Source organism: Syngnathus typhle, linkage group LG4 (assembly GCF_033458585.1).
Source record: "Syngnathus typhle isolate RoL2023-S1 ecotype Sweden linkage group LG4, RoL_Styp_1.0, whole genome shotgun sequence".
Taxonomy (NCBI): Eukaryota; Metazoa; Chordata; class Actinopteri; order Syngnathiformes; family Syngnathidae; genus Syngnathus; species Syngnathus typhle.
The window spans coordinates 17,847,869-17,864,285 of record NC_083741.1 but is presented as its reverse complement, the minus strand read 5'-3'; the positions used below and the strand labels follow the sequence as shown (position 1 = coordinate 17,864,285).

The window sequence follows — 16,417 nt, the reverse complement described above, 5'->3', positions numbered from 1 at the left end:
GAACGTTTTAATCTTCAAGACAAATAACAGTGCAGTAAAACCAGGGAGAACATTGTTTGACTCGATCCTCTTTGATCGGAACTCTGTTCCAGAATCCAATAAAGAAACTTTTGAGTTATTTAAATCTCAGAATCCAATAAATCCAATAAAGAAACTTTTGAGTTATTTAAATCTCATAATACAGTACTTATGCTATAATATCTATGAGGAGAGGTCTTCTAAATATTATCTGCATTAAAGGGCGTTCATGATGTATTTTATTCGGCTAAAAGTCTGCTGTGTGTTCGCTATATGAAGGCAGCAAAGGGTATATATGGTAGCAAGGTCAACAACACCCACCCGTCGTTACGAAGATAGACTGATGTCAACACGTGCAGATGACATAACGCGCTTGCTCGTGCGAGCTACTTTCTAGACAACAACAACGTCCAATTAAATTATCCAGAATATTCTAAACTCCTGTTTTCACACTGCTGTTGTGAGAGGAATAATGCTTTCCAGGGAAGTAGCTCAGCTATTGATGTCTTTAGTGCTTCATTTGACTAAAGAAATTATTAATTGACAGTCAACACAATTCTGAACAAATAACAAATCAATTAGTGGATTGTTAGGTGGCTTTATCTTCCCATTACTCCCGTCTCATGACTGACATGACGTTCAAATGGGTAAAAACGTGATCATTATCTTTGGCCAGCCGTATTCTAGTTGTTTTCTAAGGCACTGAGGGATTTACATCACTGGGAATGATTCATTCTGCAGGAAATAAACACAAAAGGGAGGCTACATTCAAGGTAGCCTTCAAATTGGAGCAGCTTTTGTGCACCGTTATGACATTGTCAACCCTCAAAGGATGCGGCCTCTGAATTGGGACACATTTAGTCAACTCAAGTCCGGAATCTAGTAAACAACCTTGAAGTAGAAATTGGACAAAACACACTACAGATAAATTGCCAGAATGGAGTTATTTATGAATTCAATTATCTTTTTTGTGTAGTAGTAGTTCACGTGAATTTATGTTATAGAAGTTTGTTGTATATATCTAGAGTAATAGGAGTTACGTGATTGGACCAGGAGCCACTCCAGTAGGACATGGACATTAGAGAAAGGTTATGCTGAGACAAACGAGAGGCCAAACCTCTGTCTCTTCTCACGTTTCATCTGGCCTTCTCTTCTTCTGTTACCGTGACAGCCTTACAAGTCACACTTGATCAGGTGGTTATGTAATGGCTGCTCTCAAGAAAACCTACAGATTAACAAATTGCCCGTACAATGGTGACTTATTGAATGACTTGGAAAGAGTAAAAGTCGGAAAAAAACTTTGCGATGGTCATGTTCCTCCTGGGAAAACGTCTGGTGTTTATCTGACCCATCCACAACCCAAAACACCACATGGGCTTATTTAGGTATCACCACATTCCCTTTTTTACTCTAATTTAATATAAATACAAAGAATAACATCACAAATCCCTTTCAATTGTCAGTGACTGGGTTGATGTTAATGATTCATGGCTGTGATTGCAAAATTGGAGCTTAAATGATTAAATTCACTTGAGGAGAGTTCCAGTGGAGAAGCTGTATTTTTTCAAGTGCGGTTGTTCAAATATAATTGTCACCACGGAAATTAAAAAAAAAAAAAGGGGGGGGGGGGTCAGGGGGAGAAATGGCGCACAACACCATAGAAGGCAGCTTGGGAACAAAAAGTGCCTTGCGGTGTTGTTATTGTGAGCTGCTGCAAATTTTGCCACAGATTCTTGTTCTATGGTGATCATCACGCTTTACTTCTTATGTAACATCATAAAAACTGTAAAAAGACAAAGAAAAAGCAAAACAATGTACTTTGGTGCCATCTCCAAGATTTGCCTTTGCCATTTTTTTCTGGCCAAATGTTTCCGGTTTGTTTATTATGATAACATACCATTTAATCTAAATTAATAAATGGTATGTTATTGACGTAAATGATGTTACCGCCTTGATTTGATTTTCTCAGCAGACCATTTACGCAATGTTTTGCACAATGTTACCGCTGACAGGGCAAAACAGTTGTTTTCTTGTTGGTGCCCAGTAAATTATTTCCAGTCAATTTTTTAGAAGAATTAAAAGTTTTGGTGCAGATTCAAGTCAAAAATTTGAACTATTTGCGTCACTACCTTCTTGAAACGTTCGTAATGTTTTTTTTTGGCTGCCATCTCACTACCATTTTAGTTTGAATGATTTTTCTTCGTGTGTGTTTGGTCTTGTCTCCTCAGGACCTCCTCACTTCCTCCCCTAGACTGGCCGCTGCCAAGTCAGTTCGGCCAATATGAACTGAAGATCGAGGTGCAACCCAAAGCACACCACCGAGCCCACTACGAGACCGAGGGCAGCAGAGGAGCTGTCAAAGCGGCGTCAAGTGGCCATCCCATTGTCAAGGTAGCGCAGTTAACATTTTGACACCAGCACATTGTTGTGCCTGACACTATTCCAATGCCTATTTAAAAACCACATACCCGAGAGTTCAACTCCTGCACCCTTAAGTTCTGAAGTTGTTCACATACAATAAAACCGTCTGAGCCGAAGTTACTGGCTGAATTCAGCAGCCACTTCCTCAGAGTCTGTTTCACCACTTTTCAGGGATTTCCTTCCGCTTTTCAGACACAGTGTGCGTTCACTGCAAGCCTAGAAAGTCCCTTTTGCACTTGGAATACTTTTCATACTTGCGATGGCAGTAACTGATAATGTATCGGGACTATTTTTCTTTGAATGCCTCCTGGTGTTCCCTAAGTAGTTCTTACCAATCATTTGACTGTTAAATTTGCTGTTTTATTTTACATGCACATATTAAGATTAATTTTGTCACCGGCCGTTTAGAGAAAAGCATATCTTGAGGAAGCATGAGATCTCATTCCAAGCAACACACACGTAACAAGCATCCCCCCCCGTGGGATTCAAGTAGAACCTGTTGTGAAACTTAACAAAGGCGGAATACCTGCTAAGAGCTTTAATAGTGAGTGGCCTTATCAGCCCATCAGGAACACGGCATACGTCACATAACTTCATCTCACAATGGTACATTCACACTGTAATCATATTTGATTGAAAGTCTTATTTTCTACCATGCGTCAAAAGTAGAACAAAAGCCGTGATGTCTTATCAGCATATTACACAAGACGACAAGGTACATCTATTCAGCTGGTATCAAATGCATTACTTCTGAAAGTTTGTTTGATTTTTATGATTTTTTTTTTTTTTTTTTTTTACACATGGGGCACATTAGCTTTAAATTTGTTGAAGTAAGACTTTTATTTGAAGCAACATTTTACTGTTAACAGTAGTTTACTTGTTGGACAGTAAAGAAAAAAAGCCTGAATAGGAATTTGACGTTTCAAAAGTGGCAGTTTGACTTCGGCGACGTGTCTTTGCGTTTTGTCAATTCTAACGCTGACTCACGTGTTTGTGGTCTTTCTGTCTTGGGCATTTCTTGCGTGTCATCTTTTGTTGGCTAACAAGCTTTTAAAAGCTCAGCGATGCGTTAAGTATGCAGAGCAAGCACGACATGTAACAATCATAACCAAGTTTAGAAGAGGATAACCGAGTTCCAGTCGGAAAGGTCAAACAGCTGTCGGCATGAACTCTCTTGAAATGAACCCAGAAGACCAAAGTCTTAAGAAACGGCCTCTGTCTGTTCTCACACATTCAGGCAGGCAGGCAGGCAGGCAACCCTTCAGGCTGATAATTAACCATTTCAATCTCAGCGTGACCAAGATTCTATCCTCCCATATGTGACGATGCATAATTTAGCGGTCAAAGTTTGTCAACCAAGCCTTGCTGCGCACATGCCCTAATTTCTCGTCGTTTGTTTGGGCTCTTACCTCGCTACGTATGGCCTTTAAAAAGACAGCAGTTCCAGAATTAGCTGCTATTCTTGAAATATCTCTTTCTGTATGTCGTTGCATTTTTAATAGACCGGCACGTCAAATCAAAGAGATTTTCTTATCAAAACTTGCCCTTCAGCTCTCATATTGTTGACTAAACATCTCATCTTCATCTTAATTCAACGTCATTACCATGTGACATCATTCTTGTTATTCCCAAAACACACACACACACTGTGCTTTTGCAGAAACTACTTCGTATTAGGACATATAGGTTAAAACTGCTCAAAAGCTAATCAAGGGTTAACTTCAAGTTACTTGACCCACTCCAGTGGTCACAAGGGGGTCAGAGCTCATGCGAGTGTAAACAAGCATGTGCATATCGTGTTTCCCAGGTGCACCCAAGGTGTGGATAGTGCTATTCCCCGAAGGCACAATAACACTTGCGCTTGCAAAACCTAATCACAGTCATCCCGCCGTGCAATTAAAAATAAAAAAAAAAGCCACAATTTATGTTACAAATTATACGGTAAGAGTTACAAAGAGGATGACACAATGCCGTTTTTTTTCTACTACTTGTCTTGTTATATTCCACACACAAAGTACTCCAGCAGAAGCAGCACCAACAGCGCCGTTACAAATTCCCCCGTCTCATTCCTGTGAGCCCTGCACTATATTCTCCGTGGAGCTTGACTCTAGTGGTGTGATGTCACCCGATGATGCCACGGCTGCCATATGGGCATGGCCGTCACTTCCTTTTGTGACTGTGCTGGGCACTGCTGAGCTGCTGCATCAACAGAAAAGGAGTGAGAACAGGAACTGTAGGTCATGTGTGTGTTTATCCACCTATAGATAGCACTTTTGTTTTGACTGCTAAATAAAAACTAGATAAATGTGTTGTAAAACTGTGGCTAGTATCTTATAAAAGTGGATTTTTGGAGTTTGAGTAACAATATTGCTGAACATCAGATCTTTCTCTATGTAATGACTGTGGCTGTGTTAGCCATTTCTCAGGGGCTAGGCACAGATCACAATCGGTGAACCTGTTGCTAGGAGACATGTAAGTCCAAAGCCTCTCTGGCTGGCTGAGGTATCCTTGTGCGTATTTAACCAGCTTAATTGAGTGCTGCTGCGCCCACACAAATACAAGGAGTACTTTAGTAATACCTGCCGGACCAAGGATGGATGCGAGCAGGGTGCCGATATGATAAAAAGAACATGCAATTCATTCAAATTATTACACAGCATTGTTCAGCAAGTGCGTACGGTGTCATTACACACACAAAAAAAACGTCTTGGTAGAATGTATGAAACTTCCAAGGTCGAGCATGAGTTCAAGGATGCCTGTGGATCTGTGTTCATCGTCCAAAACATTTTTTACCCATGAAAATGAAATAACCGTTCCTTGTACAGGTCCACCGAATAATGACGTTAAATAAAATGATTCAGGCATTATAATGACAGTGGACTGACGTAAGTAAAGGGAAGCTTGCCAAAGACACTTTATACAAATGTAAAATTAATTGAAAGGCTGATTATGAATACTTTGTAAAAGATTAAATTATTTATATCATTATTTATATACACTACCGTTCAAAAGTTTGGGGTCACAAAATTGTTTGGGTGACCCCAAACTTTTGAACAGTAGTGTAAATATTATAATAAAATATTATGAATTAAATATTATAAATTATATTTTATATTTGTATAAGATTATATATAATCTATGAATATAAGTATACATATATATTATAAGATTTTTTACACAGAAGATTATATATATAATCTAGAAATAATTATCTAAATAAATATATACACTACCGTTCAAAAGTTTGGGGTCACCCTATATTATATTATATTATATTATATTATATTATATTATATTATATTATATTATATTATATTATATTATATTATATTATATTATATTATATTATATTATATTATATTATATTATATTATATTATATTATATTATTAAAAAACCAAACCAAAAAAACGCAAAGTTAAAGATGATTCAGTCCTCCAGTTTTTGTTTCTCCACAGAATTTTGTTTAAACTCCAAATGCCGTGACTTCATGGACAGTTGGCAATGAAATCAAGAGTTCATACATCTGTTCACTTTGACCGTGAATGCCTCCAACTATTCTAGCTGATTCTGATTTATTGTTTTGATTGCCCCTCTTCTCTCAACCCCCTTTTATATTTTGCACTCTGTTTATTTCTACGTGCCGTTTCTCTAAATAGACCGGTTGCCATAAGTGGTGTGCAGACAACAACAATTCAAAGCTTTTCACTTGAAGCTGCTGTTGCTTTGCCACCGGGCTTTTTTTGATGTAACCAAGATGGGAGCCATTGGTCAGAATCAGGCTTAGCGCACAGCGAGGAGAAAAGTCACAAGGAGTATGAGTTTCATAGAAAGGTCGGGGGAGGATAGAATGGGGGAGGGGGGGGGTACAGGAAGGAGTGAGCGCAGAGCCGTCCTCCAAGGCCATATACAGCTCTGATGCAGTATACAGTAAATGCTTGTGCGCGTGTGTGCACATGTATTGACCTTGTTTAAACAAACAGTCAACTGGCCCCCTGGCTCCCGCTGCCCGCCCTGGCGTGCTGGGCAAACAGCGAGCCTTTGAGATGAACGCAGTACATATGCATGAAAGAAAAAGACTGACAGATAAAAGAGCAGCTTTTTAAACAAGTTCCCTCCATATTAGGAAGCAAATCATCCAACTTTTGGCATTATTCAATTTCGATTTACTGTACAGTTAATGTTTTAAGTAACATTATAAAAGTCCAAATTGTCATACAAATTTAAAGATGTTATTGTTAGCTGCAGTGTAATACTAACTAAAGAACTGTGGTATATGCAAACTCCACAAGAAGGTCTGAAGCGAGATTCCAATTTCAAACCTTGAAACTGTGAGGCACAAGTGCTCCAACTAAGTAAAGCTGAATTAAAGTAAAGCTGTTAATATAAAGGGGAGGAACAGGGAGATGTTTTGCAAAGGGATCTTATCGTGAGCTTATTTGCAGGAATAAAAACAAAACAAATATTGTATATATGTTGTACTGCTCGTATCATAGTCAGAGGCTCGACCCTTTTTGTAGGTCACAAAAAGTAAAAGGTTATGATTATCTTCACACTTTCTCATCTGACTCAAACACCAAAATACACAAGCAAAATTATTCACAGGAAGTCTCCCGTGTCTTGCGAAAGTCTCGCCTGACAGACTACAGCCCGATAAAAAAAATGACCCGACTATTAACCCCTGAATTTACACCAAAGTCAAATGGCTCCACCCCCCTCGTTCTCCTCTCTAGTTGAATTTGAAGAGCGGCAGCTTATGTGCGTAAGAAGCCCCTCGCTCACTCCCATACATACGCACACGCGCATACTCCATTGCATACACAAAAAGTCTCACCATGGCAACGGTACAGCAACACAGGGAAACATTTAGCCGAGTCAGGCGCTGGATGTAAGAAAGTGTCGAGTTACGGTCTGAGCCGAGGTGGACGCTGACTTGTGACAAGAGTCACCAAGCAAAATCGGGATAGCAGATGAAGTCATATACGTATGCTGATTCAATTTGAATTCCAAATGATATGACCTTTCAAGAGCGAACACGGATAGCCAATTTGTCTTTCGTCCAGGTATTACCTTGAACACATCTTGGCCGCGTGTACAATATCATGTTTACACGCAGTGCTGGAGGATGTTTTTGCCCCTGAGCTTGTTGCCCTTATTACTGGACTAGTGGAACAGATGAAGGCCAAAAATAAATTTAGTGGGAGCTGAATATGTAACTGTATCCAGCTATTTTATTTTAGGGGAGAGAGTTCATCCCCAGCCCAAATTCAGTCGACTCAGAGGCAGCAGCCCTTACAAGTTGCTTAATGGCATTTAATATAGAAGTGATCTGGTTTTTTTTTTTTTTTTAAGATCCATTTTTTTGCTGACCAAGCTAGCAAAGTCAGTACAGTTTGCTGCAAAGACCACGCTCGTGCGGTATTTCACACTTAGCGCAGATTTAGGAGGTGACTCCGGAATGTGAGACAAGTCAAGAGTGCATGCGGTGTTTGTTTTTGTTTTTTTTGTGTTGTCGAGATACATCCTCAAGCAGGAGTCCTCTTTTTACCCTTCTACAAAGAAGCCACCGTTCGTCTTTTGTTGTTGCATAAACACATTGTGTTCAAGCCAGAGCGCTAGTGGCAGATGACTTGCACAAGGTCTAAAATTAACACGGGCCAAGTCCAAACTAGGGTTGATTTTCCATTTGGCGCATAAATATCTGAAGGCAAATGTTTGTACTAAAATAGTCCGTGTCATAAAAGACGTAGCGGAGTGTCTTTACCGCGTTTGATGTCATTTACAGGCTGTCTCAATTTGATAGATGCAGAAACACACCAGCATGTAGCTCAACATGGTGCAACAAATTGTTTTTTTTTTAGCACTGTTTATACTTTGAGAGCCAATCCAGTTTGAGACTGTCTCTATGCTTGAAATTTGTCGCTGGGCACTAGCTCGTCAATGGTGGTGCAGAACAGGGGAACATAATAGACTAGGAATCTAAAAGTTTTGAGGGAAAATCAAGTTGTACCAGAAATGGCTTTGAACCCACATCATGTGTGATGTGAAGTTATGTGACTTATTCATACTTCTTGTCTTTGGAAAAGCGCAACTTTTTTTTCCAGAACCGCACACTTTTCCCCCGTCATTTGTGTAGCGTTTACCCTTATGAGCGACGCAACCGCGCTTCAGCTCTTGTTTTTAAAGTAAATGTTATTCTTCCAGCAACCTTCCTTTTATGGCTCATGTGTTTATTTTAAGTTAACAGAGACACTTTTGTGGATATTTGAAGCGCCCTTTCAGAACTAATTTGAATTTTTTAAATCAAAGCCAGAGTAAATTGAAAATAATCAAATTTGCAAATCAAAGCGAAAGTCAATTAAAAATAATCAGCTTTTTAGAAACGGTTGGATATTTGAATAAACGGCGATTTTCAAGCGTCATTGCAACATAAAATGAGTCTTTTTTTTGCCCTCTTATCACGGTTTCCTGCTTGCTTGAAAAGACAAAAACTGGCTTGTGTTTTTGTCAACACGTCAGACCAATTCATAACGACATAAATTAAAACTTCAAGGAGTAACGAACGGGCCTTGCAACCCTTTCAGCCATTACAATTGAAACAGTAGCCCGAGGACATAATGGATCCATTTAGCGGAATTCCAAACCTGACTAGCGCAATGTCTGTATATTTCAGACGGATATACAGAGTTTTATGAAGCTGCGAGTCAGTTCAGTATACTCGAGTTTTGTGTTTCATTGTCATTCATCCAACTTAGTTGCAATTAGACAAACTGTCAAGTTAGTCATTGAAGTACTAAGCCAAAAAGTATTCAAAATAGTTGATTTCCCCAAGTGGCAGACTTCCTTTCATTTTTTCACACATGGCTTTTCAAGACTTGTAGTTGGTTCTACTCTTAATGGACATGCCTATTTCATTATGTTGCTTTGTGAAGCTGACTTAAGGTTTGGCATTTCCAAAGAAGGCCACCTGTAGTCTCACCTGTGAGATCTACCTGAAAAAGATTCACCTTAAATATTGCAAAGCCATTACGAGGGCGATTTAGAAGAGGCAATTTCAAGGGGGCTTCAAAATGATCAGTTGATGATTTAACGGGCACAGCAGTGGAAAAAACAACTGCGGCATGTGGCAAAGCATCACATGATGTTGAACTTCATCAGTTTTGGTGAGGTTTCTTGTCTTTCCACATGCAACTCTTAACTCGTTTTATATTGTCTGCGAAACATGTGCTGCTGCTGCTGATAAATCCTTTGTGAGCAAGCGCTGACCATCTGGGCAAAGCAAGTGCGAGCGTGTGGTTTTCCGAATTCTAAAATCATGTCATTTATACTCGTGGACCATTCAGACTGGGGTGCATAATGACCTGTTAGCTTGTTACTAGCATGATTTATGCTTTCATGTGGTTCTTAAGATCCAATGCGGTTGCCAAAGATGAACCCATTACTGGTTATTATGGAGGCCACATGCTGTTCCTTCCTATAACTTCCTTCCGAATACATTTCAAGTGCCAGATACTGTATTTTACAACAGGGAGTGGGATTCTCTTCAATATATGCTACACCAGAAGTTAATTCTCTGGTGTCAGATTGTAAGCTCTAGTTCCAACTCAGCACACACATAAATAAGTAGTCCGTCATATTTATCCCGTCATGCTTCCATTGCGAAACGCAATGAAAAGATCTGGTGAAGTACACGAACTCTGTATAAACATCTCTCCGGTCTTTGCTTTCCAACCGAAGGCATGGGAACTTGTAGCTGAAATCGAAACACTTTGAGCAAATGAATGGATTTAAGTGGCGCCTAAAAAGTATCAACAGAGGTTTCGTTCTGTATTTCTTGTTGAGCAATATCCAGATATTGCTGCAAATAACCCTTGAAATATCTACGCTTTGAAATAAAGATAACATCACTGTCTGGTTTGCATTATATTATCTGGTTGTGGTCATTAATGTCTTTTAAAGGCAATGATAAATTTGAGGGATTCACACAAATAGCATGTGACTCCCAAAAGAGGACAGTTCTAGAACACACGGTATCAATCTCAAGATTCAATGCAAATAGTTGGGGAGTATAAGATTAGTTACACGGTATTTTCACAGGACTAGCTTGGTTCAGTTCTACTCATCCTTTCGACATTAGTAGACAAATCATATCATGGGAGATACTGAGGGCAGCAAGAAAATGGAACGCAGTAAAATGTTGACGAAGGAGTTGGGCACTGCAATGCCAAAAACCAACGGCAGAGCAGCAGGGTATGCTAACGTTAGCATCTGTGTTTATTTTTCTCATTTCTGGTTTTAGCTGTGAGTGACCAGAAGTGGTTTATACCACCCATATGGTTTAGACTGGTAGTACCACCAATTGCCAATAAAAGTGACGTACGTAGCCAGTAGAGCCAGGGCAAGCTGAGTGGAAAAAGGTGCATAATGGGGATAACGACAATAACAGTTTTTTTAGGGCGTACCTTTGAATTATAATTCTGGTACTTTGGTTGTGATAAGTAATGGTTTGCCTTTTGATTAAGCTTGTTGTAGTCACATAAATCAATGTAATCCAAGGCATGGTCGTGACTATTCACACAAGCCTTTTCACTCAGGTTGGTTTTGGAACAGCATGTGACAAATCCTACTTGCTCTCACTCCTGTTACCACAGTATTGGACGGAGCGTTGACGCGGTGGCGTGTGACGCAAAGCTCAGAAGAAGATGGGGTCAGTAACCAGCTGTAGCTCGGTTGAGGCTTGGCAGTTCGCAGGGTGAAAACAACACTGAAAGACCTTGTTCTCCTCTAGCCTCGAAGAGCTGCCCTCCATCTAAACTGGGGTTTGGTTGGGGGGGGGGGGTCTACGAGGGCAGGACAAGGCGTGCAAATGTGAGCGGGGGTGCCATCCCGCCGTCACCGAGTCTGCCAAGCACAACATTTACAACAGTAGTGGGATTGTTTCAGAATAAGGTCCAGCTCTCATTTCCATCTTGCCCTCGACTCTACCAGACACGCAACACTTTCCGCCGTCAAATATCTCACCTGTCTTCTTGAGTGGAAACCAGGGTGCCAACTCTCAGGACAAATGGAGAAAGCAGCTGTTTGGCGGGTGTGCAAAGCCAACACGGTTGGCAGGCGTTAGACACGAGATTTGAAAAGGCCGACAACGTTATTACTGGCAATTTTCTCTCCTTGTCATACTCATTTCAACTATGAACGGACTTTAGACACAGTCTACTCTTTGGGTAACCATGGCTTGTCTCTGAGCCGGTACTCTGAGAGGTACGTGACAATAAATCCTTAGTTCCCTTTGCTTAGTATTCAATTAGTTAGTCAGTACACATTGTGGCTCTTTTCAATCAGTCATGAGTCACGTAGAAGGTATGGATTCTGTTATGGTAGCGAGATTGCCTGTATTTCTTTTCTTGAAGTCATATTCTGCTTTACCACAGTCGCACCAGGTAAACTTCTGGGGAACTACTAGGTGTGAGGCATTACCGTCTCCTGGGCCAGGTGTGGAATTGGAAAAAAACATTGAGGCCTATTAAGTGAATCATCAGAACGTCAAAATGCCAGATGAATCTCCGGTGCCTTTGCCAAAACTATAACAACCTTGAGCCACCATTTGAAATCCCTCCCAAACAAAAGTCTGACTGCTGACTGTTTCTTTGTTCACACCTTACATCTGGATCGGCACTCCCGAGTTTGATTCCACTTTCTGTCATGTTTCAGCTGGTTGGCTACAACGAGAAGCCTGTCAACCTGCAGATGTTCATCGGAACAGCAGATGACCGCTACCTGAGGCCGCACGCGTTTTACCAAGTGCACCGCATCACTGGGAAAACGGTGGCCACAGCCAGCCAGGAGATTGTGATCACCAGCACGAAAGTTCTTGAAATTCCTCTGCTGCCTGAAAACAACATGTCCGCCAGGTACATGTCACAAGTATTTCTTCCAGGCTGCATTTTTCATTTACGAGCTCCCGCCGTGAGGGAAGTCCAACCCTGTTTATGGGCTTCTTCCAATGTGAGTTTTTATGTATTTTTAATTTAAACCAACATAAAGTGGTGAACACCAAAAGAGTAGAGAAATAAACTTAATGTGACTATTTAAAATTCAGCATCAGGACAATATTTGCGTAAGGCCCGGCTTCGTTTGTTTACACTGGATTTAAATGGAAAGGATGTGGTCTGGACTTTCCCACTCATTTTACATTCTAAATTGAACATAATTCTTCCAAAACCCTGCCGTGCTTGTATTTTTTTTTCTTCCGGATTTCACAATTTACTTCCAACTGCTTTCCCTTCCTCTTCCCACAGTATCGACTGCGCGGGCATCCTTAAGCTACGGAACTCAGACATTGAGCTGCGGAAGGGGGAAACGGACATAGGAAGAAAGAACACAAGGGTACGCGTAGTGTTCCGGGTTCACATCCCTCAGCCGAACGGGAAGGTTCTGTCGCTGCAGGCTTCCTCCATTCCTGTAGAATGCTGTGAGTCGTAAACACACACACACACACACACACACTATCAATCAGGTTTCTCTCACTGACGTAAGCCACCTTTTCTTTTGGTGAAAATGTAAATATACTTCTGAAATGTCAAAATGTTCCTGTGTATACGTGAACAACGATGACTTAGTAAACTCTCTTTTGTCTGTAACCTCTGCTGCGTCTCGCCCAGCCCAGCGTTCGGCTCAAGAGCTGCCCCAGGTTGACAAATCCAGTCTGACCAGTTGTCTGGTCAGTGGGGGAGAGGAGATGGCCATCACTGGGAGCAACTTTTTTCCAGAGTCCAAAGTCATCTTTTTAGAGAAAGGCCCTGGTAAGAGCTCCGTTGTTTTTTTTTTTCGAGTGCTAAAGCTAAAATTAAAAAACACAGCTTTCAGAAGTAAAAAAGATCAATTCACTTCTGTTCTCTAAAGAGAACAAGTAAATAGAGCATCCCCTGAGCCAGTCGCTGCCTGCCCCAATTACTATTGTTCTGCTGTGTTAAAATCAAGTTCACACGTGACAAAAAGTAAAGTCGTGTGAGTGGGAGACCCTTTTAAAGATCTCTGAGAGAAATAAGGCACACAGGAATGTCTTCAGCTCTTTGAGGGCTATGCGGCGAAGCATGGCGTAGAGATGCAGCGTGATTTGAACGGTCAAGTCCAAAACACAGGAGCAAAGGGAAACCTCAGAGAGAAAGCTGGGAAGTGGACTGTTAAAGAAGGTAGAATGACTATGTGCCAACAGGGAATGGAACATGACGATGATGATGATTGGGGATTGTTTAAACGAACCCCCTCATCCCTACTAATCTGCCCGCTTTAGTTCAGAAAGGCCCTGATTGGAGTAATTGTCGTAGTGGAAGAAATAAGAAAGAATGGAAGGCAGTGACTGATATTTTTCCATTTTCCTTAACTGAAAAACAACAGAAGTTGCATGATTATTATAGGATGGCTACCATAAATGGCTTGAGTCTGACACTGATCTCTTGCCTCCGAGCACATGTGATCTAACTGGGGAAAATTTGACATTTCGTTTGTAGATTTTTAGTCAAGACCGATGATTTCAGATCAAATTCAGAGGAATACTTTGAGAAGTCAAGACTAAGTCCAGACCAAGACATTGAAAAATTGAGAAGATTCCAGACTTTGTGGAACTCAGGCCAAGACTTGGATAAATTGAGACCACATCCAGACAAAGACTGTTAGGGGCTTGAGACAAAATCTATTCCAAGACTTTGAGAGTTGAGACCCAGATCAGGACTTTGATGGATCTTGTACCAAATCCAACCCAAGACTTTGAGGAGTCGACACCACTAGATCAAGATCTAAGGAATCCTTTTGGATAAGAACTGACATGTTTTGAAACAAACAAGAAAAGTCTAGTGTCCTTATTTCACCTGTTGCAGATTAGCAATAAAATATTTTCCTCATTGGATAGCACTGATAAACAATTCTTCTACTATTTGCGTACGCACATCTTTAGTATTTCTTTCGAATAGAATAGTAAAATAACCACACTTCATCAGACATTCAAGCTAAGACTAAATAAAATATATCAACTTTACAAGGATGGAAGTGTTTATAAATGAGACTAAGCAGCGACTGCAGAGCGGTGACAGACACACTCGCTCGTTTTCTTCTCTTTAGTAAAAGACAAACTTTAATTATTTGATCATCTGGCACAGAAGTCGCATCTGCCTGATCCGAGTCATTTTCCTAGCTAGGTATGAGCTTCTTGTTGGTGCTTGTCGTCTGACGGAGCATGTGGGGCCCTTGCTCCAGCCTGTTGAATGTCAACAAGACGTGAAGCAATAATGCACTGCTGTCAGCTACCAAGACATTCAAGGTCATTTCTTCATCTGGAAGGAAATTTTTTCTCTCAGTGGATACGTGACTGTCTATTGCATTACCACATCCAATGCGTTCGTTCTTATCTTCAATTACAATTACTTGAAGGTTAGCTTTAAAGCTACAGAAAATTGAAAAGCCTAAAATGTTCCTGAGATTAGAGAGTGGACTCAAGGTCCACAAAGTCTCACCCTCCGTGCTGTTTCGGGAATTATGAAGGATCCCTTTGGTGTTTTGGGGAAGACGCTACGCAGGTGCAGACTGCGGTAACATCATTAAAATGTGGCCTTCAAATAATGTAGCTCGAATCTACATTCTGTACTAACATAGCAAATCAAATAAACTTTGAGTCAATGGCTGCAGTGTCTTCCAACCACAGGGGCCTGTCAGTGTTCCCTACCGTGTCTAGCCAAATAATTAAATCCATCATAGGAAAACGGCAAAGGATGTTTTTCAGCAGTTTAAATAAATACAGTGATTCCACTGTGCTCTTTAAAATGTCAGCCAGGCAAGACAAATGGGAGGATTACTTGGACATTTGATTGTGAATCGAGTAGTCACCACTCAGATTTTCTCCACGTGGACTCTGAAAGGACACGTCAATAACAAATTGTGTGGACCCATTCGATTGTGCAGATGGTAAAAGTAAAAATGTTTTCTCCCCTCTTTTTTCATTACTGTCTTCTAGATGGGCGGCCACAGTGGGAAGTGGAAGCCAAAATCATTCGGGAGCAAACTCAAGGCGTGAGTAGTCTTTTTGTGACCTAAACTGTAAATCGAGTGGAACGCAATCTGGTCTGTTCAGCAGAAATTTAGAATAATTTTTAAAAATTAATTCAACAGTTTTAAAGCATCAATACAAACAACCTCACACACAAAAGCAGAATCTTAGAATGGTAAAGACAAATGTGGGGAGGTAATCCATATCCCACATATGTTTAGACTCACTGTCACAGTGTATACACATCAACCGGTAATGTAATGTAAATTGTAAATGTAAAACATACATTAAATTCTTCCTTTGGATTACTAGTGACCGAAAAACTAATGTAGCGGTCGACACTAAGCGCTACTTCTTGTAACAAGAGAATGGACTGGTCAAAGTCAAATCAAAAGTTCAGACAATACCGGCTGCGAGCTTGATCATCTGCTCTGGAAGGGAAACGAAAGTAGAAACGTCCCAAGATAAAAGTTGTAAGAATGCTAACCATGACTAAAAAGAAGCAATATCTACCCGTAGTCATCCACTGACTAATTGAGGTGCACCAAAATTTGCTATTGGTTGAACCACCGAATTTAATTGAATTTACTATACAGATTTTTTGTTACCAAGTACATAAAGTGAGTTGAAATAATGTGCATTGTTTTGCTTTTCCCCACAGTCGTGTATTGTCGTGGAAGTCCCTCCCTACCACAGTAAGACGGTGAGCTCGGCTGTGCAAGTGCAGTTTTATGTCTGCAATGGAAAACGAAAAAGGAGCCAATCCCAACGCTTCACCTACCTTTCAGGTGAGCTTAAAAAATATGATCTTTATTTTCAGATTTTTTTTTTTTAATGTCGCAATTTCTATATGCTCTTGAACCAATTACATTTCTGCACAGACATGATGCAATCCTTTTTGTTTGTGGCTTCCTGTTTCGTCCCACTCTAATAGTTCCAG

At 40.5% G+C, this 16,417-nt stretch overlaps 1 protein-coding gene across 2 annotated transcripts in view; it reads left to right on the top strand.

Annotated features, from left to right (window-relative positions):
* The window catches only part of nfatc3a (nuclear factor of activated T cells 3a), a 36,899-nt gene that overhangs the window by 11,839 nt on the left and 8,643 nt on the right, over window positions 1–16,417 (top strand). For both annotated transcript variants that reach the window (XM_061276735.1, XM_061276736.1), the window contains exons 3-8: window positions 2,247–2,409; window positions 12,150–12,349; window positions 12,737–12,909; window positions 13,100–13,240; window positions 15,445–15,500; window positions 16,139–16,265. In XM_061276735.1, the coding sequence (XP_061132719.1) occupies window positions 2,247–2,409; window positions 12,150–12,349; window positions 12,737–12,909; window positions 13,100–13,240; window positions 15,445–15,500; window positions 16,139–16,265 (860 nt within the window). The remainder of the gene's footprint in view (window positions 1–2,246; window positions 2,410–12,149; window positions 12,350–12,736; window positions 12,910–13,099; window positions 13,241–15,444; window positions 15,501–16,138; window positions 16,266–16,417) is intronic.